The sequence below is a fragment of the Paralichthys olivaceus genome, chromosome 13 (assembly GCF_024713975.1).
Source record: "Paralichthys olivaceus isolate ysfri-2021 chromosome 13, ASM2471397v2, whole genome shotgun sequence".
NCBI classification, from domain to species: domain Eukaryota; kingdom Metazoa; phylum Chordata; class Actinopteri; order Pleuronectiformes; family Paralichthyidae; genus Paralichthys; species Paralichthys olivaceus.
Genome location: NC_091105.1, coordinates 1,844,530 through 1,869,671, shown reverse-complemented (window position 1 = coordinate 1,869,671; position 25,142 = coordinate 1,844,530). Strand labels below are relative to the sequence as shown.

Genomic DNA, 25,142 nt, shown 5'->3' with positions numbered 1-25,142 from the left:
ATGAACAACACAGACATACCTGCGGCTCGGCCTTAAGCCGCGCTGTGTGTTTGTAGCTGTTGTTGTGCTACAGGAATTCAGAATGAGTCAACTTGCAGGTCCGAGGCACCTGCTTGTAATTCTTGAGCGTAGTTGGCTGAAAACAAAAACAGGACAGGTGCGTCTGCGATGTTTGCAAACCTAATTCTCCACAGCCTCCAGAACTAAAACTCCAGTTTCGAAGAAAGTGTGACTGTGGGCACATTGTTGTGTGACCCGTGTTTTTTTTTTACTTTTTGCCGCAGCTGCCCACGATCCCACAATTCCCTTTCAGCTCAGTGATGCTATTTTAAAACTACACGCGGTGCAGCGAGGGAAGGGGGTCATCGTGGATGGAATTTTGGTTTGAGAATTACGAGACAAAAAATACACAATGCTTGGACGTGTTTGTGTAACGGGTGGAGTGTAGAATCGTGTTATGATGAAAACATCCAATGGTGGGAGACACACTTTAATAAAGAGGGTGTGAGCAGTAAAACAATGTGATAGAAATATAACAAAAGTTCAACATATACCAAACACATAATCCATCTACATCTCATTTGTAAAATGTCTTTTCTGTTTATTCTTTTAATATTTACAACGTAAACCGTCAACAGTCACAGACGTTCACTGGGACCAGACAAGAACGAAGATGTTGGTGAATTTGTTTAAACACAGTTTTCTTTAAACTGTGCACAAGAAAAAAACCAACAAACAAGTGATGGACAGGGATTGTTCTGGTTTTTTATTTTTTTATTTGAGAGAACGAGCACCACCTAGTGGCCACCAGTGTCATCACAGGGTGAGGAAATGAAAGAAAAAGATCTTGAAGAGGCGGAGAAATGCTGAAGTGGTTAAAACATTTGAACAGAGAGGATTAAACTAAAAATGAAGACTTCACAAATGTGAACTTTATTCCGTGCACATCATTTTATTTCCCACTGAAGTTTGTGATTCAACATTTACAGTCACCTGAATCAGACTCCGGTGTTGTCACGGTGTGTTTGAGATATAACGTGGTTTCGCATGCATCCACGTGTTTGGTTAATAATGAGATTCCCCCAAAGAAGAACCACAGAATCAGCCCGACATGAACCTGATCGCAGGTTTGTAGGTTTTAAAAGGAGACAAAGACAATCTGCATCTAGAAAGGAGGAAAGCTCTGGAATCTGTGGTTTGATGGGAGGACCCATCCTAAGCACAGGGACTGGTCAGGAAGATTTCCGACTCCGGCTGCTGATCTCCGACATGTTGTCCAGCCTGATGGGAAGAGAAACAAAAATCAACTTTCATGGACATGATTGTGCCTTTTTTTAAGCTTTGTATTGGTGGAATTGTGTTTGATTTTCTGATCTTCTTGTGTTTAGACTTTTGTTACGTATTTTGCGCAGCGGTTTTTGGACTCTGGAGAATGTCTGCTCAATCGGCTCTGGAACATTTTTGTCTTCCACATAAAGAGATTGAAGAGTGAGACACGTTCAAAACAACAGGAAAATGTCTGGAACGTTCAGGTGAGGGGTGGAAGATCACGTGTCTTTGTTTACGGCACACAACACTGTCGTTGTTAACAGAATCTCTTGAATCTCATCTTGTTTGTAAGTTGAAGTATTTGTCCTCTACGACTATCTTGAAAAACTGACTCAGATATTTGTGTTGGCACCTCTGGATGATTTCAGGAGAATATCCGGAGTCCGGTGCACACATCTGAAAGTCTCTGTTTGCTTCTGAATTAGTTCCTGTTTTACTTTGAAGCTTCTCTCCTCGTGTGTCTCTTGCTTGTTTCACTTCCTGTCTCACCTCTGTGATTGTCTCTCATGTGTTTCACCTGAGTTCAGTTATCTGTCAGTATATCATAGTCCCTGTGCTCCCACCTCTCCTTCGTCTCTGATCAGCTTTTCTTTTTCGCAGTGTTTCAGTTTGTTGGTTTCCTGATTTTGACTTGTTTGATTCTGGATCTTTGAGTTTTTGTCTTTATTCAATCCATTGTCTTCTTCACCTGTTTCTAAATGTGTCATCAACAACAGAGTAAGTTTGATTTTTGACTTTTTCCTCATTTTTTCAATACTGCAAACAGAAGACACCCCAGAAATCCAGATGTTGTCTCTTACACACCTGCTACAACCCACAGACTATTTATAAAGATGGATGACAGCAAGCGTCTTGATTGCCCCCTGGTGGCAAGCTGGAGTATAAATCACAAATCCTGTCTCCTCCGTATGACTGGATGGGACATGGACCAAACAAAGTCAAAGTGCACATGCACTTTGACTTGGAAGGAAGTGTTTATTTTCAGTCTATGTCTACAACCTCTACAGATCCCGATGGCCCTCCAGCTTCCAACACAACCACTAAAACTACAATTTTGCTTCTCCCACCTTAAGAGCTGACCCCCAGCCGTCCTCCGGTTTGCTGTAGATAAATAATGGATGTACGTTTTGGTTCATACCTCTTTCTTCCTCATATTGATCACCGCCTTGATGCCCACACCAGCGACACCAGCACTAACGCACAGCTGGAGAACGGCCAGCATGAATGACACGGCATCAACGTTCGCCAATAAGCGCTGTTGGACGAGAACACACACATTGTCCTGCTTCACAGTTCAGTTTCCAACATTAATACTGAATATTTATACATTTATATACAATTGCATCAGGTCTCAAGTCAGAGTGTCAGGGGCAGTGTGAGGCAGTTTTGTCAGTTACTGTAGATTTTGCTTTCAGGTATAATAATTGTAAATGTTCTTACGTCTAAAGAGGGGTCGGAATAATTGTAGAAAGCCCAGGGCCGCATGTTGCCCATGTTGATTTCTTGAAGTTCGATGCTGAACAGCACAATGCCAGTGAAGGCAAACGCTGCACTGACGATGTTCACGATCACGGTGACGATCACCTAAAGGTGATGGGGGAAAAAATCCTTGTATTCAAATAGCATTCGATAATATTTGATGAGACAGGAGACGTTGCTCACCAGGCACTGAGAAGGGAACTGTCCGGCCAGAACGGACGTGATTCCAGCTGCAGTGTACTGGAGGAAAAGGTTGATTCAAAATCATGTTGTCATTGTTATCAGTGGTGGGACAGTGTAGTACTTTTACTTTGTTATTTTTCATGTATACATGTTTTTAATACTTCAGTTTTCATGTACAAACACACTCTCATACTGTTTGTACATTTAAATGCAAATTCTTACCTTTTACTGAAGTAGAAAAATTATTGTTGTACTTTCACTTCAGTACATTTCAGTCTATTTATTTTTACCTTTACCTTGAGTAAAATGTTTGAGTACTTCCACCACTGGAAGTAATTATAATGCTATTTTACCACAGCACCCAGCCAGTAAGAAGCTCCAATATCAGTCAAATCCCAAGGGTGTAAGGGAGGTCGTCCCGGCCCGAGCGCCACGTGGAAGAGGCCCACCATGATCTGAATCGTCTGGAACAGATTCAAAACCGTTCACTCTTAAGAGCAGCTCTGTGTGTGATTCATGTGTTTCACTTTATTCATGTGTTTCACTTTATTCATGTGTCCACCAATAGATCTTTTTTTTAATTTCTCACCCCAAGAACTGCAGTGACAGAGGGTTTGATCAGCCCCTTGTTCACCGAGCAGCACACGGCCTTGTAGCACAGAGCCCTCAGGATCTGGCTCGGCGGTGGAACCGGGCTCCTGCTGTCGGCCTTTATGGTGATCGCGGTCACCTCCTTCTCTTTGGCGAGAGTCACAGTCATCCTTCACGCTCCTGACGGCACACGCACCTGCAACTGGACAGGTGAGGTACTGACGGTTCAGCAGTTTTTGGAAATTACAATTATTGGCTTTTCTTATTCAGATGAGAAGTTTGATTACGGCTGGAGCTGATAAGAATGAAGTTGGAGCCATGCAGGAAGACATTAGCCTAGCTCAGCATAAAGGCTGGAAGCAGAGGGAAACAGCTAGCCTGGCTCTGCCCATGGGACTTATGAATATAAAACGGTATCTAACGGTTTTAGATTGGAGTTAATCTGACTTGCACTAGCTGCATGTTGTCCCATTTAAAAAAGTTAAATGAGCTGGGGCACGTCTGTTATTCTGTTCAACCAGAGGGACAAAGATACAACATGTTAATATCTGAGCTCCACCTCTGTGACCTCCACCACAAATCAGTCTTCTCATCGCACCGAGAGAACGAGACAGAAGGGAAAGAAAGTAAAACAATTACATACGTGTGTCTTTTCCTTTTGTGTGCATGGTTCTCGTATCAAACCCAAACATGTGTTGTGATGCAACAGGAATAAATGTTATTCTCCTTTGAAAATCAAAACCTCGTGGAATGAAGGAACAAAAAGCCTCAGGATGCAGATACCAAAGTAAAATATTATAAAAATGAAGTTTTTAAAAAGTCCCATTTGTTTTGTTGTGTTGTATGAGAACTTACCTTCTCTGTTTCTTCGTGAAACACTTTGTCCCCCCCACACACACACACAAACAAGTTCCCACCCTGTCTTCAGTCAACAGCAAAAGAACCCGCCCCTACCCAGCTGTCTTTTCTTCAAAATAAAAGTCTCTTCATTACAGATTTAAAGCTGCAGCAGCATCGACTCATAGAGTAGCACACAGCACAGAACATGTTAGTGTGTCTGTATATGAATATGTTATTCAAGGAATTATTTTTAATTGAATAATGTAATAATGCAATTGTTTAATTGACAATTTAATAGTTGATAGTATTTATATCATCTATTATAATTATGAATAGAAAATTAATTCTGGGGGAAAAACACAGGTTTCCCCATTTTTCCCATTTTTATTCAAATATATTTACTAAAAACCATTATTCTCAAGATGGCAAATGTTAAATCACGTAACTTGAGAGTAGTGTCTTTGTGAAACAGTTTGAAAAAGGACACGTTGAATGTCCATGATTCATGTTTGGATGAATTGATTTGAAGCAACAGGCTGGTACATGTTAAAAATACCTGTTTTTAATTAAAATCAACTTTCAAAACCTTGCCTGTATCATTAAAATATGAAATGAGGTTACTACATTAAACTCTGCTGTAGTTCTTCTGAATGAACAAGATCAATAAATTCCAAAAGTCCAGAGGTGCCGGTCGAAAGCCGACAGACCGATAACAAGCTTTTCTCAGAATTAATAATTCAACTGCACAGTTCTGTGTAATTTAATAAGAGGAAGAAATCATCACATTTTCTTATGTCAGGTTTGATTTTATTGAAATGTCAAATACAAGCAGTCCAAGTAAAAAGGACATTTTACTCTGATATAGTGAAGTAGTAATATAAAGCAGCTGGCAAAGGAAATAGTAAAGTAAAGTACAAGTACTAAAATTATACTTAAACACAGTTTCTGGGCCGAAAGTACTTTCTACAACTGTGTAAGATTTTAAAGTAACAACACATTGTACAGCACAAAAAAGAATATATTGATTCTACCACAGATGAAATTAAAGCATGATCACATCAGCTGGGTTTATTTCTTAAGAAAAACTTCAACTTAAACAGAAAGTATCTAATGGAAAAACTCAAGAAATATTTGTGTTTGTGTTCATCTTCATCTCAAACATAAGCTTGAAGCTTTCATGATACTGTTCACTGCAGGAATATAATGGAATACTGCAGTCTGTAGTTTTGAAACCTTTATCTCTAACAAAGTTTAATGAACACATAAGTCTATTGGTGCTACATGCAGACACGTACGTGCACGAATCTCCCTTTTCCCTCCAAACTGACTGAAACACAAATGGAAAGCAGCATTTACAGTTTAGATGATAAACAAAACTACTGTGAAGAGCTAGCGCAAATATTTGAAACCAAACCTTGAAGGAGAAGAAGTTAAGCTGAGTTAAATCACTGATGCTAATGCAAACTATGACACCTTCCTGGTCTTAGTTCAGGCTTTAGTTTCACTTGGTGAATTCCTCCAGAAGAGGTCTCTGCTGCTCCGGGTCTCCTTTGTTCTGAAAGAGGAAAAGAATCAGTGACACAAATGAAAATGTAATTAATGTTCAGGGGACTGACATCAGACGTCAGATGAGAATATCAATACCATTCTAATCTGTACATTCTACAACTCTAGAGCCAGTAGACGAAAGTCTTTGTGTTCAGTCAACACATCCAGGTTCCAACAATGAAATGTGATTGTGTGTAATCTACCTCTTTTTCTCTCTTGTCCCTGCTCCTCAGAGCCTTGATCCCCAGGACGACAGAGCTGAGGGCGACGCAGAGCTCCAGGGCCGACAGGACGATCAACACGCCATTGATGCCTCTCAAGACCATCTGGTGGGACGTAAAAAAAAAAAAGTTCTCATATTTGTACATTGGATAAATTAAATCCTACAAATGATATACTTTCTCACTCAAAACTAGATTTATTCAAACAATATATACACCAAGTCTATTAAATATCACAAAACAGTGAGAAATGCTCATCACTCGTCTTAAAATGTCTGTTTATGTTAAATTATGTTCCTCAGTTCGTTTGCTGAAATCACCAAAACGTACCAGAGTCAGATCTCGGCCCGCCATGCATCTCTCCAGGATGATGCTCTTCTCAGGAGACGTTGTGGTCATTCTTGTCTTGTACCTGTATTCATAATTGTCATCTTCACACATCCACCACATGTCGATGTTTGCCATGTTGAAGCTGTAGAGTACGATGGCTGTTATGGCAAAAGCAACTCCCGTCATGCCCAGAATCACATTCATGCTGACCTGGAAAACAAGTCTGGTCAGTTCTTTTGATGCAATTAAATGGAAAACAGATACAACACCAAGGAATTCTTGGGAATTCTGTGACATTTCATGTAGCGTGCACAAAAAGATTCAAACAAGAAGAAGAGAGGACAATAAATTAAAAGATAACGTTTTATAAATCTGAACTACTCACCAGACATAGACTGGGGAACTTCTCCGAGATAATGCACATCACACCAAATAATATAAACTAGAGAGGAGACAGAGAAATCGTAGAAATTCATTCTTACACACAAACACTAAATAAAAATACATTTGGTCGATGAAGACTTTTGTGTAATCCTGCTGACAACTGTGTGCAAATAAAATCTCTTCAGCTGAACAGCTCAGAGGAAAATCCTGTTGGGTTTTTAGTCACAACACAAAAGGACATTTGTTGAAAAAAAGTAAATCCGACAAAAGCCTGCTTACCAATACTCCCAACCAAACAGGAAACAAGGTTTCATCCATTTGCCACGAAGAGCCACCTCCACTGTTAAGGAGAATCACTCCGAGGCCAATGTTGAGCAAACCAACCATAATGTGCAGAGCCTGTGGAGCAGGAAACGCAGAATGAACAAGATTTCAAACATCTGCACGGTTACCACACGTTTAACAAGACCACTAACATGTTTTAATTTAAAGTTCCAATCAGAGAGGAAAGAAAAGATTCCTCATAAAAAGAAAAAACTAGAAAGTTAAAGCTCAAGTTCTCAGAGAAACGTAGAACAGACGGTTGCAGAGCAAATCCTGGATTTGTCTGTTTATCCAGATCCACTCCCTGATTGAATGTTTCCCTCTTTGGGTCCCAGCCCTCCGCAAAAATAGCATCAGCAGTTTTTGAGTAATCCAGACGGACAAATAAACGAACTGTGCGGAGGTAAAGGTTGTAACTCACCCCAAGTACTGACATTCTCTGAATCGTCCTCAGGTGCTCGGACACACTGCAGCAAGCTGGGCTGTAACAGAGGGACTTCAGGATTTGGCACAGTGGCGGACAGGGACTTTGGGGGTCAAAGGTCAAAGTGAACACAGTGACCCCCTCACCTTTGGTCAAGGAGACAGACATCTTTCCTGAGACAGAGACAAGACAGCATATGAACGTTTGAAACCATAACATGTGAATCATCACCTGGTGGATGGCTGGTTTTTCATTCTATGTTTTTACTATTTGTAGTTTGTTAGCAATGTTGGAAATAAAATTATAGAAGGAGGCGGGTGGGAAAATTTACCGAAAGATGTTTTGGGAGAATGACACGTCATGAGAAAAGATGTTTTCATTAATACATTTAACACTTAACCATCAGATACTCACACAAACCAAGAACCAGATAGATTTCATTAAAAATGAAAATTAACAAATCATTTCAATATGATTATTTAGTTCTGATCATTACATTTTTATATTATTATTTCGTTTTTAATCATGATATTTATATTATTCAATTCTGATATTTATATTTTTATTATTATTTAGTTCTAATCATTAAATGTGTATATTATTATTTTGTTCTGATCATGATATTTATATTATTCAATTCTGATATTTATATTTTTATTATTATTTAGTTCTAATCATTAAATTTTTATATTATTATTTCGTTCTAATCATGATATTTATATTATTCAATTCTGATATTTATATTTTTATTTAGTTCTAATCATTAAATGTGTATATTATTATTTCGTTCTGATCATGATATTTATATTATTTAATTCTGATATTTATATTATTATTTACTTCTAATCATGATATTTATATTAATAAATATTATTACTTGGGTGTAACCAGGAGCAACTATGAGGTTGCATCGCTGCAGCAAAGATTTTCTCCTTACCTTTAGTAAAGGTCCGACGTTTCCTCTGCTAAAGGAAATAAGTTAGGAAGCATTGAAGCTCCTTTCCTTTCCTAATCCTTCAGAGAATTAGGACAGCTCTTATTCTGACGGCTGCTGAAATACATCCGGGTCATTTTCCTCAGTTGCGTAGGTAAATAGACTTTTCTAACTTCCAGAGAGGAACATCTGATTTAATGAAAGGTTTTTATTATACCTGCATTAAACTAAATCATCAACTACTTCCTGTTTTACTTTAATCCTCCTGATTTCACTTCACCTCCTGTCAGTTCAAACCCTGCGACGCAACATGTCAGACATTAAACCTGACTGGGTCACAGCCTGAAGCACGTGGACTCACCTGGTTGTGTTTGTTGTTGAAGAATCGAGCCTGTGTGGAAACGAGCCTGACTTCAGTGTTAGTGCGCAGTTAAGTTTCAGAGGAGCAGAAACGTGATGGCTGCCTGTTCCCAGAAGTACCTCCTCCAAAAACCTTAACCCTTCAGCGACTGTGCAGCCTCAGTGTCTGTACATCTGGAGGAGGTACTTCTGGGAATATTCAGAGGGGCTTTTATCTAGAAGATGTTTTTTTTTTTTTTTTTTACAATCTAAAACCACAAGAGTGTTTATAAAAACACCACAGAGGAGCAGGAGGGGGGATGAGCAGGGCCGTAGCAAGAAATTCAGGGTTCCAGTTTTCCTTCATGTCATTTCAACACTCGTTATCACAACATTTTACACACTGTACCTTTAAATCTGATTATGACGTAAACGGAATCGTGTTTCATCGTTTTCCATTTCCCGACATTCATCATTTATCCGTCACACTTCATCCTTACGAGAAAGTGGCCTGAAGGATGGAGGGAACGACAAACAACTGGAGAAAAATGAAAAATGTTGATATATTGTCATTTGATTTGATTTAACATTTAGTTCTTAACTTTTGCTGTGATAATCCGCTGGGCTGTGTTTTTCATTCATCATCTCAACACCCAGCTGATATTTATCTTTTTCTGTATGCAATTATTGTTGCATCCGGCCAAACTGTCAATCAGAGGCCACGCCCCAAAAACGTGCGGTTCAAGGTTTTGATAAATATTTTTTTATTTGCATGTATGTGATGTCACTCATTTTTCATTTGTATTTCTAACTTCTATGTTTCTAAGATCTAGACTTTCATGATAGTTGGACCTTGGTGCAGGTTTGTGCTCTACTGAGTGCCAGTCTAGTTATTCTTGGTCTATTGTTATTATTTTTCATTTTTAAGTTAATGTTAAGGTTCAATAATAATTTCTGTAAATGTCTCCTGAGGCTCTTGTTCAGCTCCTATTTCACCTTTTATTATTCTCCTGACTATATTTTATATAAACTCATTCGTGTGATACCATCAGTTTTCTCTCTGTTTGTTCTCCTGGTCTCGTTCACATGTGTTACGCCCGTTTTCTCCCCCTGGACACATTTCAGGGACGTGACAAACAAAGAAACTGAAGTGTGACATCACAAAGCAAATAAGGCGTCAGATCAATGAGGAGGAGGCAGTAAAATAATATTTATTTTTCTCTTAGTTTTGGTCAGAAAATGATGACGAGTAGAGAATCAGTTTTGGTTTACAAGATATTTATTCCTTCTTTCGAGAATGTACAATGAAGACGTGTGAGTTCTCTAACACATGGCTCACACTGTGTATATCTTCCTGACTTCTACCACCAGTTGATATTAATAACAGTTTGAATGAGGTCGATGCCAGGGAAGTCCATGGCAATGATACCAAAGCATGGTCTGGGCTTATTGGGGTAGAACTGCCTCAGGTATTGATCAAGCCATGGGTTAACCTTTTCAGCCACTCGTTTTGGAGTCAGAAACATTCCCATGAAAGTACCGAAGCCAGTGCCACTAGTGTATGTCATCACAGCATTATCTCCTCCGCAGGCTTCATTGGCCTGGTTCAGCTGTTTTATTATTCTGTTGTCTTTATCTTTAACATTGGTAACCTCGCTTTTACCCTCTGTCTCCACCAGGGGGATTCCTAGGGTGAAGGTGCTCTCCTGCAAAAAGACAATCTTCCCCCTGACTTGACCCATGTTTGGCATCCCAGAGGTCACCCAGACGTGTTGGTCATTGCCGAGCAGACTCTTCACCATGTCATTGACCTTTTTCTTCTCAAAAGACTCTGGTTGCACTCTAATGAGCACAGCCTCAGTCTTGAACTCTGACAGGAAAGCTTTAACTGTGTCCAGGACCTCTTTGAAACTGCTACGCTGATACATGACACCGTGCATGACATAGAGGGTGTCGAACAGACCAAACACTTTGAGATCCAAAAAACGGATGCCAGCCCTCAGCTGATCATTCAGGGTCAAAGCCTGGCATTCGCTCTCTGGGCCTCCGTAGCGGGCCATGGTGTCATGGGTACCAGGGATGGTCATGAGCGACAGGGTGCGGAAATCCTCAACGCCTGCCATCCATGAAATTCTGTAGGACCCAGGGAGTACGAGGTTTCCGTTGTCGTTGAAGAAAACCCCTTTGCCGTGGCACAAAAGTCTAAAGATGTAGAAGATTTGGATTGTTACAGTGACTCCAGTGCCACCAAATTGCAGCATTTGCAGTATTAGTTTATTGCAGCATAAAAACAACATACTCCTTACTTTTATGTGCAAAAATTAATATTGTACTCACATGACAGACAGCAAAACATGCTGGAAAAACAGACACTTGTGACCAGCCTTCATTCTTGCAGAAATATGAGAAATCTACCAAAGGATATGGAAAAAATTGGGCATTTAACACATCAAAATCATTGGTTAAATTACTAACCAAGTATCCGATCAAGCTGGTTTACAGTTAGCTAAAATTCAACCGTTTTCTACCTTACCTTCGAGCCAGGAGGATTTCAACACCAACTGCTGCGATGGGCAGAAAGGACACCGTGCAACCAGAAATCCCAAACTTATATTCCTTGGTTATCTGAGAATTTGTAGGTGTGGGCCGCAGTAATCAGCTGTATGAATCAGACTGATTGTTCTTGATGTGGAACAATCGAACAGGGTGGTTCAGATTGTGATGTTTGAGAAGGTGGATCCCTTCGCGGTGAAAAGAAACCCAGTCCGATTAGATAAGATATTTCTTAATTTTCACTGGGAACGATGTCAAATCCATGCTGCTCCATCAGCACAAAGAAAATTACAAAGATGACTCAGCAGTGCAACGAGAGCCAGAGGACCAAAACCACGCAGTAGTGGAAAGTATGAAAGCTCGATTACTGCTCTTAAAAGGCAATTTTGTGGTACTTTTACTTCACTTTAGTGTTTATATGTTTTCCAGTATTTGTGCACTTCAATGACAAACATCGATCCTTTTACAGCACTACACATATTTTACATCATGAGTGACTAGTAACTTTGAGCAATAGCTGAATGTGGCCTGTAGTGTGAAGCATTTTGAGTTGTCATCAAGGCCAGAGAAGTACTGTAGATAAATGTATTCCATGAAAATTATAGGTTATTTTATTTCTATATTATTTTCAGCAGCAACATTAAAATGTGTCAATAACTGTAATTCAATTACATAATTTACATCATTCTGAAATAGGCCATTCTGTAAAACGAGTACTTTAACCTTTGGTGCATATGTTGATGAAATGAATGATGTATGTTGCATGGCTAGTGAAGTAATAATGAGTAGCATGCAATACTCATACATGTGGGAGATATTATAGAATATTAAAAACAAATATATACAATTAAATGTGATGGGGTGGAACTGGGCTGTAGAAGAATGAATACGCATATAAAGTAAACTTTACACAGGTAATTTACTTTCTAACTGTAATTACATGTAATATGACAAATTATCCTACAATCACAAAATATGACATTTGTCTCCTTCTTCAAACTGTAGAGCTGCAGTTCAGCTGAGCGTCGATAGGTGGCGGCGACACGCCGACGCAAAATCACCTCTGCCGTCAACCATACCGAAGAAGAAGAAGAAGCGGCAAAGATGGCGGAGAGCAGCAGCAGCAGCAGCGACCACACGGAGGACGTCAATGCGAATAAAGATGACTCTTCCCGGGGAACCCCGATGGTGCTGAACGTCAGGACTCCGGAGGGAACCGAGAGAATCGCGATCTGGGAGGAATCCTCTGTGACGCAGGTGCGTTCACTGACCTGTTTCCATCATGCTACAAAGTTAGCTAGCTTCTCCTGTCAGCTGTCAGACTTCTGCACGCGTGACGTGAATCACGTTGACTGTGTTCATGAATGTAACGTGGGATTAGTTAGTCGGGTTTAACATAACCTGACGTGTGACGCAGCATCCAGTGAAAACTGTTCCCTCACTGACAAAGTAGGGGAAAGGTCAAAACGTCTTAAAGGTCCAGGGTGAAAGATTCAGGTGAAAGGGAACTGAGGTTTAATGTAGAATAATCCTCACGATGTTTGTGCCATCTAAATGAATTATAGTTTTCTTTATCCCAGAAAATACTTTATATTTAAGTACTTTATATTTACATGGAGGGGACCCTCTCTACGGAGGCAGCCATGTTCTTTACATTAGTCCAGACTGGACAAACTAAACACCTTCTGAGTTTTTATGACGACTGAAGCTACCACAGGTTCTTCTTCATGTTTGGAATGAGAGGGTGAGGTGAGGGGTGAGGTGAGGGATGTTCAGCTGCAACATGATCAACACTAGATGTCACTAAATTCTACACACTGAACCTTTAAATGTGGACATGTTCTTCATGTGAGGTGTTTTTTTTATTTTAATCTGTCCACAACCGTCAAAGACAAATACCTGGTTCAACCTCTTTATATACAGTCTTTGTACAATACTCTCCAATACTTCCGCGTATTTCTTTTCGACGTAGTTTACGATGAACCTACTGCCTCGGGTGTGAAGGGCCCGGGGGCCGCACTTTGTGGAAATACTGGTTCTCAACTATCATTGCTATTTGAGCCCATTTCCAGAAAGAGAGAGAGAGAGAGAGAGAGAGAGAGAGAGAGGATGCCAATAATGAAACACAATAATACATACAATAATAAAAAAGCTCCTTAATTATAAGTGACAAGTTTCTCTACTTTGGTATTTAAAAAATATCAAAACATTTATTATTTTAATAAACAAACTCATTACTTCAAGAACTTAGTAAGAAAGTTCAAGCTGTTACGAACACAAACTAACGATGATTGATGGTTGTTGTCTCTTTGAACCGAATGTTAACGGATAAACAACGGGGATTAATTGGGGCTAACCAGAGAGCGGCGGTAATGCACATCCAGTTGTTTGCAAACCACCAACAAACAACTGAAGAGGAAGAAGAGAACTGCTTTACCGCCAGGCACTGGTCAAACCTTTGTGGCTGCCCAGTGAGATTAGATGTTACTCTAAAAACAGGAGAAACAGAAGACTTATCTTATCTTACATTATCTGTGACATTATCTGTCCTCTGGTCAAACTGACAGCTCGCTGATAAGTGAACCTTTGTCTACCAGGCAGGGCGCTGTTGACCAACATCACTAAACAAACCAAACTTTGATGCTGATGTGTGAAACTGTTTCCCAACCCTTTCCCGCTAACTGAAGGAGTAACCTCTGTGACGCTGTTCAACCCTGTGGTGCTCGCATGTCCAGGTTAACAAAAGCTTTGCTGCTTGGCTTTATATCAAATTCACACAATAGGTTTCACGCACTGTTTTTTGAACAAAGATGTAAAAATAACCTGTATTTTTTCAGTGGAATATAACCTGACTCTTGATTTCTGGACACTGGACTCTTGATTTTATGGGACATGTTGCAGTTTTTACTTGTGGGACTTTCCTGAGTGAAATATTTCAAAAATTGCTGACATTTTAGCTAGCTCTGGCTAATGCTACACTACATGGTTAAAATTCCACACTGGCCGGTTCCTGACCCAGTATTTTCAGTATGTCTGATGCTGGTATCAGTAATGGAACATCTCTAAATGTAATGAATCACCTTGTTTCAGGAGGTACCCCCATGTGTGACAGTATGAACTCAGATCATTTTAGATCTAGATTGTCACACAGCACCCATCTTCAAACCAGGGGCACTAGATCGCATGGTAATGTAGGATTATGTTCTACTTATGTAGTTCTGATCCCCAATAATATTAGCAACTAATCAAATCACCAAAACCCTGCTGACATACATTGAACCTGCATTTCTTCTTGGAACATCAAGGCAGCTGCTGACTTTGCTCGGTTGGTAATTTACCATTATTCTTTTTTCCTCATGTGTCCAGTTAAGACAGGAGGTTTCCAAAAGATTTGAGACGACCCAGGACCAACTGGTGCTGATATTCACAGGGAAGATTCTGAGGGATACTGATACTCTGAAGCAGTATGGTATCAAAGACGGACACACCGTTCATCTCGTTATCAAGAACTTCCCAAAGTAAGTATAGTCCATGAGATCTGTGTTAAGAGGTCTCGCTTACATCTGGTGAGATTATTATTTGATGGCTGCTGTCTCTTAAGACCAACAGGTGGAAGTGCATCTCAGTCAAGTTCCACTTCTTCACCACCTCAACAAAACACCATCAGCAGCAGCAGCATCACCAGCACCACCAGTAGCACCATCAGCAGCCCCAGCCCCACTGTAGCAGGCAGCAGCGGTCAGACACTGACACAACCTGCTAATGCAATGAGTAAGAAAAGAACATTACATTTACTTTTCTAGATTTTAGTGTTGAAATGTTTTCTGCTTTCTCTGAAAACCATGTCAAAATTCCTGATGCTTAAATTATCTTCGAGAAAGAAACTCGCTCTGATTCATATACTTAGAATGCAAAGCAAATGAACCTCTCAGCTTGAGGTGTGGTCTTCAAAATGGGGAAAAAACGTTGTTGTACTGCTTCATGTGTCATCATACTCAATAACACGCTACATGCTATCAACAGGCTGTGATTTGGTTCCAGCATGCCACATGCCAACACACCTGCCTATAACTTACTCACCTGTATCCTTCCTCCTCAGGGGGACTCGACATGTCCAGCTTGTTAGGTCTCGGCATGGGTTCACCCAACTCAACGCAGATGCAGCAGCAGATATTGTCCAACCCACAGATGCTGTCACAGATCATGGGGAACCCGTTGTTCCAGAACGTGATGTCCAACCCAGACCTGATGAGACAGATGTTACCAGGCAATTCTCAGATGCAGCAGCTCTTAGGAAACCCCAACATTTCTCGCATGTTTAACAACCCTGAGTTTATGAGACAGGTCAGAGCAAAGCTTTCACTTTTGTGCCCTGAAACATTTACATTTAACGTTCAGCAGGGAAGACATGGGACAATTTTTGGGGCTCTACAGGTTTTAAAGCTGATTTTCATCACTTTTGTCATTGAGCAGTTGCAGAATCCTGAAACACTTTCTACGATGAGCAACCCCAGAGTCAGACAGGCCCTCGAACAGATCCAACAGGGCCTGCAGATATTACAGACTGAAGTCCCAGGATTCATGTCCAGGTACCAGCTACACCCCTGATTCTACCTATTCTTAAAGATTTGTCTTCATCCATGAGTCCACTCAGGAAATATTATTTAATGGCACAATTACCAAGATGTTTGTGTAAAGAAACTTCTTCTTCTATACGTCAAAACTTCAGGGCAACTTTCATTTATCTAAATGTATTCTTCCGCCTCCAGTGTCTCTACGGGAGGTCTCACAGTTCCTCCAGCCACAAGGGGCAGTGTCCCTCCGTCCACAGGGGGCATTGTCCCTCCATCCACAAGGGGCAGTGTCCCTCTGTCCACAGGGGGCATTGTCCCTCCATCCACAAGGAGCGGGGTCCCTCCACAGAACCCCCCCTTTGCTGCCTTTCCACCAGGATCCAGTCCCTCACAGCAGATGCAGCAGATGCAGCAGATGTTACAGATGTTTTCAGGCGGTGGGCCATCGGTACGTTTAATCAGGATGCAACAACTTGTTAGAGTTCGTCAGAGTTAGTTTATTGAGAAAGACAATCAATCAATTAGTATTTTATCTTTTGTTTGAAGTGAAACTAAAAAGGGTTTAATGTTAGTGACAGTTTACAGAACTATATATGAGAGGATGAATTTGTCTTTGTATTATGATGCAGAAACTGCACTTAGGAGTATTGTAAATATAGTTAAACCCTAGAGGTCGTTTCAAAATATTAGTTCAAGATCTGTCTTCTCTCTCATTATTGACCGTAATCATAATCTCAAAGGTTCCACCTCTGTAAATAAAAAGAATCAGACTTCATATGCTCTCTCTTCTCTCACAGCTTCAGGCACCGGAGGCTCGTTTTCAGCAGCAGCTTGCCCAGCTCAACGCCATGGGCTTCATCAACCGTGAAGCTAACCTGCAGGCGCTTATCGCAACAGGAGGGGACGTCAACGCGGCCATTGAAAGGCTGCTGGCCTAACGTGCTCAGTTCATTTTGGGGATTGGTGCTTGAAGACTGATAGAGTTGGGGACTAGCCCAATATATTAAATCAACATGATCTTGGTAAATTCAGTCCTCTATGACATTCAAGTCTGACCTGAACCCCAGATAGAATTAGAGCTGTTACAGTCACTTGTTTTCCATTTGTAGGAGCCACATTTAAGTTTATTTTCAGCTGGTGATGGCCATCGGCAATGCAACAATGAAAAACTGAAGCAACTGCATCTTATTGTCCTATTATATTTTATTTGCAGTCAATTCTAAGCTACAGTGAACAATGCATTCTCTCTGCACCTCTCTTTGGAAACAAGGCTGCGAGTCTGAGACACTGCACCTGAACTCTATGTGGCAAAAACAATAGGAAATGAAATAGAGGTTAAAGGGAAAACCCTTCATGAAAAAACTTCAGGGGTTTTTGTCACTACACCATTAATCTGTAAATCGTAAGGATGAGATGGAGGATTGAGAATGAGTGGTGACAGTGCTGCTACCATTCAAAGACACCACAGCCGTCACAGCTTTAGTTTCTCTCGCTACTGCAGACGGAGATAGTTTCAGGCCTGTCCTTTACGTCTTCCACATGAGGATGCAGAGAAATTTAAGTTAAGTAGTGTTTACATTATTTAATTCTTAAGTATTGTATTTTAGTTGAAGAGTTTTAAAACGGGGTTCTGTTGCAGTAGGTTGGATGATGTTCCATTCTGGGCACTCGGCTTGTTTTTAATGTGGTTTATTTTCACTCTTGAGCCTTAATCTTTCCTGACTGACAGGAATTTATTAACTTAAATATAATATTTTATCCGGATTTCTTTTGTTACACATTTTCTTTCATCAGAACTGTTTAGAGTACTTCATCAAATGTTAATGGTTGTATCTGCTGTGAGTATGTTTCCAGGAGAAAGAGAAAATGTTCAGGTTGTTGGACCAAGGCTATGATACTGTTATGTTAGAATAAGGGGAGGTCAACTTTAAAGTTCATTGCTGGCATTATTGCAACATTGGCTCTACATGATAATGTGTGATACCTCAATGTAACTGATGGGATCTGCAAAATAATGCAAAGTTTAACTAAATCTTAAATCGTTTGTCTACCTTCTGACTTTTTAACCAAATTATCTTAGTAGATGTGGGAAAAAAATTGCGGAAAAACTTAAACATTCGGAGGTTTTGTTGATTTGAATCATTGGTGAGTAATGTTCTTTTGTCTGCAACCAACCTTTCGAATTTAAAATATGTTCCTTTAACATCTCAGTCACTGACAGTTCTGTGCAGTGATGGAGAAAGAGATTAAACAGTAAATGTAGAAATTCCACATATATTTCTGACTATAAAATTCTGTATTTTGTCTTTTTAAAAGATAAGTTTACAATTATTTTAAGTATTTAAAATAAAATCACCTATTTGTTACGAATGCTTATTTTTAAAGTGTATTTTTTTCACACAGTCGTACATTCTAAAAGGTTATACTGTAGATTATAATATGATTCTTACTGCTCACCCGATAACCAGATAGACGAACGTTTATTTAAAAAGATGAGGTAAGTTAATGAATATTTGATAAAAGAGTCAAATTTAAATATGGCAGAGTTAGCAAAAATGCTAGTTTGCTTTAATATCAGTACATTTCACTTTATTTTAACAGGATAAGCCAGCCTGTATCAATATCGCTGTCCATGGAGTCATTGTCAGTTAACTGAATTCATGTAAATACTGAAGACAAGAGAATAAAAGTTCTTTAATAGTAGTAGGTCAGTAGCTGTTTGTTGCGTACAGCTTCATTTGTCATTGTCTAGTATACGCACTGATGCTTTGAGACCATAGAAGTTCATAACTCATACAAATATGAAGTTGACGGAGTAACAATAAATCTATTTTACATGTTCTCATGGATGTTAGTGTATTTAACTAAGAGTCCTTGAAGAATGCCTATGAGATCCCGTCATAAGGAAAACATTTGGGCCAAAGTCGTAAAACTAAATGGTTTATATGCAATTGCTTAGTAAAACGTTGTGTGTCTCTCTTTGTTGTCTTGAATATATTTATTCAGTCTATAGAGAACATAAATACAAATGGAGAGTGTGACTGATACTGGGAATACAGTCCATAGACACCAAGATCTTGCATAATGGATCTGATAGATGTGGAGATTTTATTCATTCATTTTAGTCTAACCCCCGAGAGCTAACAAACTATCCAATACACTTTCATAAACCAGAATTTATCTCATTAATTAAATCACAAATAGCTTTAGTTGCTCTCAGACACTTTGTGGCATCAATGGCAGCTGCCTCCAAACAGTATTTCATCAAAGGCAGCTGCCTCAAAACAGTATAGCATCAAAGGCATCAGCCTCCAAACAGTATTTCATCAAAGGCAGCTGCCTCTAAACAGTATAGCATCAAAGGCAACAGTCTTTACACATCTGTGGCAGTTTTTGTTTCCAGCAGAAGTGCCACTACGAACTGCCATTGACACGATTTGAGCTTGCCCTTACTGGAAAGATGGCAGAGAAAAAGAAAAGCAACCACGCGGAGGATGTCAATGTGAATAAAGATGAATCTTCCTATGACACCCCGATGAAGATTAACATCCGAACTCTGGATGGAAACGAGACAATATCGATTCGGGAGGAAGCCTCTGTGGCACAGGTGCGTTCACTGACCTCTTTCCATCATGCTACAAAGTTAGCTAGCTTCACCTGCAACTGTCAGACTACTACACCCGTGACGTTAATCAAGTTAACTGAATGTGTTCATGAATGTAACATCGGATAGGTTAGCCGGGTTTAATATAACCTGATTTGTGACACATCATTAAGTCTAAACTGTTCCCTCACTGACAATTAGGGGAAAGGTCAAAACGTTTTAACTGTGGACATGTTCTTTATATTAGCAGTTTTTTTAATCTGTCCACAACTATCAAAGTTTACTAGTTCAAATCCGATACCTGTTCTTTCTCATATTTCTTTTCTCTTCCTGATAAATCGTAGTTTATGATAAACCTTCTTCTCAGGTATGATCCCCAATAATATTAGCAACTAATCAAATCACCAAAACCCTCTTCACATACACTGAACCATTTCTTCTTGGAACATCAAGGCAGCTGCTGACTTTGCTCGGCTGGTAATTTACCATCATTCTTTTTTCCTCATGTGTCCAGTTAAGACAGGAAGTATCCAAAAGATTTGAGATGACCCAGGACCAACTGGTGCTGATATTCACAGGGAAGATTCTGAGGGATACTGATACTCTGAAGCAGTGTGGTATCAAAGAAGGATACACCGTTCATCTCGTTATCAAGAACTTCCCAAAGTAAGTATAGTCCATGAGATCTGTGTTAAGAGGTCTCGCTTACTGGTGAGATTATCATTTGATGGCTGCTGTCTCTTAAGACCAACAGGTGGAAGTGCATCTCAGTCAAGTTCCACTTCTTCACCACCTCAACAAAACACCAGCAGCAGCAGCAGCAGCAGCAGCACCAGCACCAGCACCAGCACCACCAGTAGCACCATCAGCAGCCCCAGCCCCACTGTAGCAGGCGGCATCGGTCAGACACTGACACAACCTCCTAATGGAATGAGTAAGAAAAGAACATTACATTTACTTTGTAGGTTTTTGCACTTCAGGGGGTTTTAGTGTTGAAATGTTTTCTGCTTTCTCTGAAATATTTCTCTAAAAATGGCACAATAATGTGACCAAACAGTTCTCCATCATCAACCAAAATTATTACATACTACAACATTCCAATGAGATATTTTTTTGTTCTAAGATGACTGAGTCTGAAGTCTGGTTGTGTTTTGGTGTTACAAGAGTGCTGAAGGCAACTTGATTAAAGGTGATCACCCCCCTCTGATTCATATACTTAGAATGCAAAGCAAATGAACTTTTAGCTCTCAGCTTGAGGTGTGGTCTTCAAAATGGGGAAAAAACGTTGTTGTACTGCTTCATGTGTCATGCGTCTACATACTTTATCCACCCATTGCACTCAATAACACGCTACATGCTATCAACAGGCTGTGATTTGGTTCCAGCATGCCACATGCCAACACACCTGCCTATAACTTACTCACCTGTATCCTTCCTCCTCAGGGGGACTTGACATGTCCAGCTTGTTAGGTCTCGGCATGGGTTCACCCAACTCAACGCAGATGCAGCAGCAGATGCAGCAGCAGCAGCAGCAGCAGATGCAGCAGCAGATCCATCAGCAGATGCAGCAGCAGATGCATCAGCAGATGCAGCAGCAGATGATGCCCAACCCACAGATGCTGTCACAGATCTCAGAGAACCCGGTGTTCCTGGAAGTGATGTCCAACCTAGCCGTGACGAGACAGTTGTTATCAGGCTATTCTCAGAGGCAGCGGCTCTTTGAAAGAAGGTTTTCCTACATGTTCAACACCCCTGAGTTTATGAGACAGGTCAGAGCTGAGCTTTCACATTTCAAACATTTACATTTAACGTTCAGCAGGGAAGACATGGGACAATTTTTGGGGCTCTACAGGTTTTAAAGCTGATTTTCGTTATCTTTGTCATGTAGGAGTTGGAGAATCCAGAAACACTTTCTATGATGAGCCACCCCAGAGTCAGACAGGCCCTCGAACAGATCCAACAGGGCCTGCAGACATTACAGGTTGAAGTCCCAGGATTCATGTCCAGGTACCAGCTACACCCCTGATTCTACCTATTCTTAAAGATTTGTCTTCATCCATGAGTCCACTCAGGAAATATTATTTAATTCATTAAAGAAAATAGCACTGTTAGTATTAAAAGACACAATTTAGTATTTATAGCTTTCAGTCCAGCGTTTAGTGGCACAATTACCAAGATGTTTGTGTAAAGAAACTTCTTTACTTGTTCTTCTATACATCAAAACTTCAGGGCAAACTCTTGGTGTTTAGGAAAAGTCTGGTTGCTAAATACTAGCATGCAGTGTATCAGTATCACTAATTTAAGGAGGGTTTATTCTCTGTCTGGCATTGAAAGCTGCTTTTCTTGACCATAGCTACAAAGCTTTATTTTTTCATTTACTTTATTGTATTCTTCCACCTCCAGTATCTCTGAGGGAAGTCTCGGTGTTCCTTTACTCACAAGGGGCATTTTCCCTCCATCCACAAGGGGCCCTGTCCCTCCAGCCACAGGGGGTATTGTCCCTCCAGGTGTTGTCCCTCCAGTCACAGGGGGTATTGCCCTTCCATCCACAAGGGGCCCTGTCCCTCCAGCCACAAGGGGCCCTGTCTCTCCAGCCACAAGGGGTGTTGTCCCTCCGGCCACAGGGGGCCCTGTCCCTCCAGCCACGGGGGGCCCTGTCCCTCCAGCCACAAGGGGCCCTGTCCCTCCAGCCACAGGGGGTGTTGTCCTTCCACAGAATCCCCCCCATGCTGCCTTTCCACCAGGACCACGTCCCTCACAGCGCATACAGCAGATGTTACAGATGTTTCGAAGCGATGGGCCATCGGTACGTTTAATCAGGATGCAACAACTTGTTAGAGTTCGTCAGAGTTAGTTTATTGAGAAAGACAAATTGATTATATCTGTGAATGTGACGAGTCAAACATTTTAGATTAAAATATTGATTTCAATTAGTATTTTATCTTTTGTTTGAAGTGAAACTAAAAAGGGTTTAATGTTAGTGACAGTTTACAGAACTATATCTGAGAGGATGAATTTGTCTTTGTATTATGATGCAGAAACTGCACGCAGGAGTATTGCAAATATAGTTAAACCCTAGAGGTTGTGTTAAAATATTAGGTCAAGATCTGTCTTCTCTCTCATTATTGACCGTAATCACAATCTCAAAGGTTCCACCTCTGTAAATAAAATGAATCAGACTTCATATGCTTTCTCTTCTCTCACAGCTTCAGGTTCGTTTTCAGACGCAGCTTGAACAGCTCAACAACATGGGCTTCATCAACCATGAAGCTAACCTGCAGGCGCTTATCATGGCAAGAGGGAACGTCAATGTGGCTGTTGAAAGGCTGCTGTCCAATCCATTTTAAGGATTGACGCTGGAAGACTGACCCCAGATTGACTTAGAGCTGTTACAGTCACTTTTCATCTTTTCCATTAATCTGTAAATCGTAAGGATGAGATGGGGGATTGAGAATGAGTGGTGACAGTGCTGCTATTCAAAGACACCATGACTGTCACTGCTTTAGTTTCTCTCGCTAGTGCAGACGGAGACAGTTTCAGGCCTGTACGTCTTCCATATGAGGATACAGAGAAATTCTTTAAAGTTAAGCAGTTGTTTTGTTTCATTGTTTAATTCTAAAGTTGCAGTAGGTTGGATGACGTTCCCTTTCTTTCTTTTTTTCACTCTTTAGCTTTAATCTTTCCTGACTGACAGGAATGTATTAACTTATAAATTATACTTTATTCGGATTTCTATTCTAATAAAATCACCAATTTATTAGGAATGCTTATTTTCAGAGTGTATTTTTTTCTCACACAGTCTTACATTCTAAAAGGTTAAACTATGGATTATAATACGAAACTTTAATAATCTTACTGCTTGCCTAATAACCATATAGAAAAATGTTTAAATGATGTCTTTATTTAAAAAGGGTGGCGCACAATTAATGAACATTTGTTCAAAATGTCAACTGTAAATATGGCAGTTAGCAAGAATGCTAGTTTATATCGGTTGTACCTGGACAGGTAAAAAAAAAATAGAATAGAAATTAAGAAAATAACTTTGAGACTGATACAAATTGTGCAGATAACAAACAGACACCAGTAAATATATGCTTTTGAAAATACAATGGAAGAGGACAAATCAAATAAAAGATAAGTAATGTAATAAATAAATAAAAAGATATTTTTGAATTCTGAAGGTCATAGAGACTTGGAAGTTGGTTCCATCTCCACTAATGTGGCTATGCCCGATCCATTGGGACCATCCCCGAGCTTCTACGACCTTTGGAAGGGGTAGGGTTAGGGTTGTGATTAGTGGCCCGTTTCGAGCAAGCAGCGCAGAGTTATTCACCCTATGGTGAATATGGGTTAGGGTTGTGATTAGGGTTAGGGTTGTGATTAGGGTTAGGGTTAGGGTTAGGGTTGTGATTAGGGTTAGGGATGAAAACCCATTGGAGATCGAGATATTCTTCAATAACTTTTTTTCTGAAGGTCATAGAGACTTGGAAGTTGGTTCCATCTCCACTAATGTGGGTATGCCCGATCCATTGGTACCACCCCCGAGCTTCTACGACCTTTGGAAGGGGTAGGGTTAGGGTTGTGATTAGTGGTTGTTTTTTGGGTTGTGATTAGGGTTAGGGTTAGGGATGGAAACCTATTGGAGATCAAGATATTCTTCAATAACTTTTTTTCTGAAGGTCATAGAGACTTGGAAGTTGGTTCCATCTCCACTAATGTGGCTATGCCCGATCCATTGGGACCATCCCTGAGCTTCTACGACCTTCAGAAAGTGTGAAACCAGCAAATCTAAAGAAAAAAGTAGAAGATATTTTTGAATAACTTTTTTTCTGAAAGTCATAGAGACTTGGGCATTTCATGATTAATAAAGGGTCGGCTGCCACACAACCACACCGAATTTCAGCCCGTTTCGAGCAAGCAGCGCAGAGTTATTCACCCTATGGTGAATATGGGTTAGGGTTGTGATTAGGGTTAGGGTTGTGATTAGGGTTAGGGTTAGGGTTAGGGTTGTGATTAGGGTTAGGGATGAAAACCCATTGGAGATCGAGATATTCTTCAATAACTTTTTTTCTGAAGGTCATAGAGACTTGGAAGTTGGTTCCATCTCCACTAATGTGGGTATGCCCGATCCATTGGTACCACCCCCGAGCTTCTACGACCTTTGGAAGGGGTAGGGTTAGGGTTGTGATTAGTGGTTGTTTTTTGGGTTGTGATTAGGGTTAGGGTTAGGGATGGAAACCTATTGGAGATCAAGATATTCTTCAATAACTTTTTTTCTGAAGGTCATAGAGACTTGCAAGTTGGTTCCATCTCCACTAATGTGGCTATGCCCGATCCATTGGGACCATCCCTGAGCTTCTACGACCTTCAGAAAGTGTGAAACCAGCAAATCTAAAGAAAAAAGTAGAAGATATTTTTGAATAACTTTTTTTCTGAAAGTCATAGAGACTTGGGCATTTCATGATTAATAAAGGGTCGGCTGCCA

General features: G+C 40.3%; 5 protein-coding genes across 6 annotated transcripts; 2 read left to right on the top strand and 3 right to left on the bottom strand.

The window, feature by feature from the left end:
- Nucleotides 1–745: 745 nt before the first annotated feature.
- On the bottom strand, nucleotides 746–4,543 carry LOC109641207 (membrane-spanning 4-domains subfamily A member 8-like). Of its 2 annotated transcripts, none has more exons than XM_020105588.2 (7): nucleotides 4,438–4,543; nucleotides 3,581–3,784; nucleotides 3,345–3,455; nucleotides 2,992–3,048; nucleotides 2,770–2,913; nucleotides 2,468–2,584; nucleotides 746–1,281 (listed from the first exon to the last, which is right to left on the bottom strand). In XM_020105588.2, the coding sequence occupies exons 2-7, from the start codon at nucleotides 3,749–3,751 to the stop codon at nucleotides 1,216–1,218; spliced, it is 666 nt and encodes a 221-aa protein (XP_019961147.2). In that variant the 5' UTR covers nucleotides 3,752–3,784; nucleotides 4,438–4,543; the 3' UTR covers nucleotides 746–1,215. The 2 variants fall into 2 exon arrangements, with proteins under 2 accessions (XP_019961147.2, XP_019961148.2); XM_020105589.2 differs by having other exon boundaries at nucleotides 3,581–3,778; nucleotides 4,438–4,541.
- A 664-nt stretch (nucleotides 4,544–5,207) lies between these two features.
- LOC109641206 (B-lymphocyte antigen CD20-like) lies at nucleotides 5,208–9,077 on the bottom strand. Its single transcript, XM_069536657.1, has 8 exons — nucleotides 8,949–9,077; nucleotides 7,800–7,826; nucleotides 7,651–7,756; nucleotides 7,185–7,304; nucleotides 6,907–6,963; nucleotides 6,522–6,731; nucleotides 6,174–6,296; nucleotides 5,208–5,977 (listed from the first exon to the last, which is right to left on the bottom strand). Exons 3-8 carry the CDS (start codon nucleotides 7,663–7,665, stop codon nucleotides 5,924–5,926), a joined length of 579 nt encoding a protein of 192 aa, XP_069392758.1. The 5' UTR covers nucleotides 7,666–7,756; nucleotides 7,800–7,826; nucleotides 8,949–9,077; the 3' UTR covers nucleotides 5,208–5,923.
- Nucleotides 9,078–10,187: 1,110 nt separating this feature from the next.
- Nucleotides 10,188–11,598, bottom strand: LOC109641201 (1-phosphatidylinositol phosphodiesterase-like). The gene is made up of 3 exons (XM_020105579.2): nucleotides 11,460–11,598; nucleotides 11,264–11,337; nucleotides 10,188–11,128 (listed from the first exon to the last, which is right to left on the bottom strand). Exons 2-3 carry the CDS (start codon nucleotides 11,314–11,316, stop codon nucleotides 10,288–10,290), a joined length of 894 nt encoding a protein of 297 aa, XP_019961138.1. The 5' UTR covers nucleotides 11,317–11,337; nucleotides 11,460–11,598; the 3' UTR covers nucleotides 10,188–10,287.
- Nucleotides 11,599–11,689: 91 nt separating this feature from the next.
- LOC109641204 (ubiquilin-2-like) lies at nucleotides 11,690–18,423 on the top strand. The gene is made up of 8 exons (XM_020105583.2): nucleotides 11,690–11,829; nucleotides 12,485–12,736; nucleotides 14,846–14,997; nucleotides 15,081–15,250; nucleotides 15,579–15,823; nucleotides 15,953–16,068; nucleotides 16,249–16,501; nucleotides 16,851–18,423. The coding sequence occupies exons 2-8, from the start codon at nucleotides 12,584–12,586 to the stop codon at nucleotides 16,989–16,991; spliced, it is 1,230 nt and encodes a 409-aa protein (XP_019961142.2). The 5' UTR covers nucleotides 11,690–11,829; nucleotides 12,485–12,583; the 3' UTR covers nucleotides 16,992–18,423.
- Nucleotides 18,424–19,443: 1,020 nt separating this feature from the next.
- Nucleotides 19,444–23,421, top strand: LOC109641200 (ubiquilin-2-like). Its single transcript, XM_069536656.1, has 7 exons — nucleotides 19,444–19,660; nucleotides 20,172–20,323; nucleotides 20,404–20,591; nucleotides 21,101–21,426; nucleotides 21,546–21,664; nucleotides 22,061–22,463; nucleotides 22,864–23,421. The coding sequence occupies exons 1-7, from the start codon at nucleotides 19,514–19,516 to the stop codon at nucleotides 23,002–23,004; spliced, it is 1,476 nt and encodes a 491-aa protein (XP_069392757.1). The 5' UTR covers nucleotides 19,444–19,513; the 3' UTR covers nucleotides 23,005–23,421.
- Nucleotides 23,422–25,142: the final 1,721 nt, after the last annotated feature.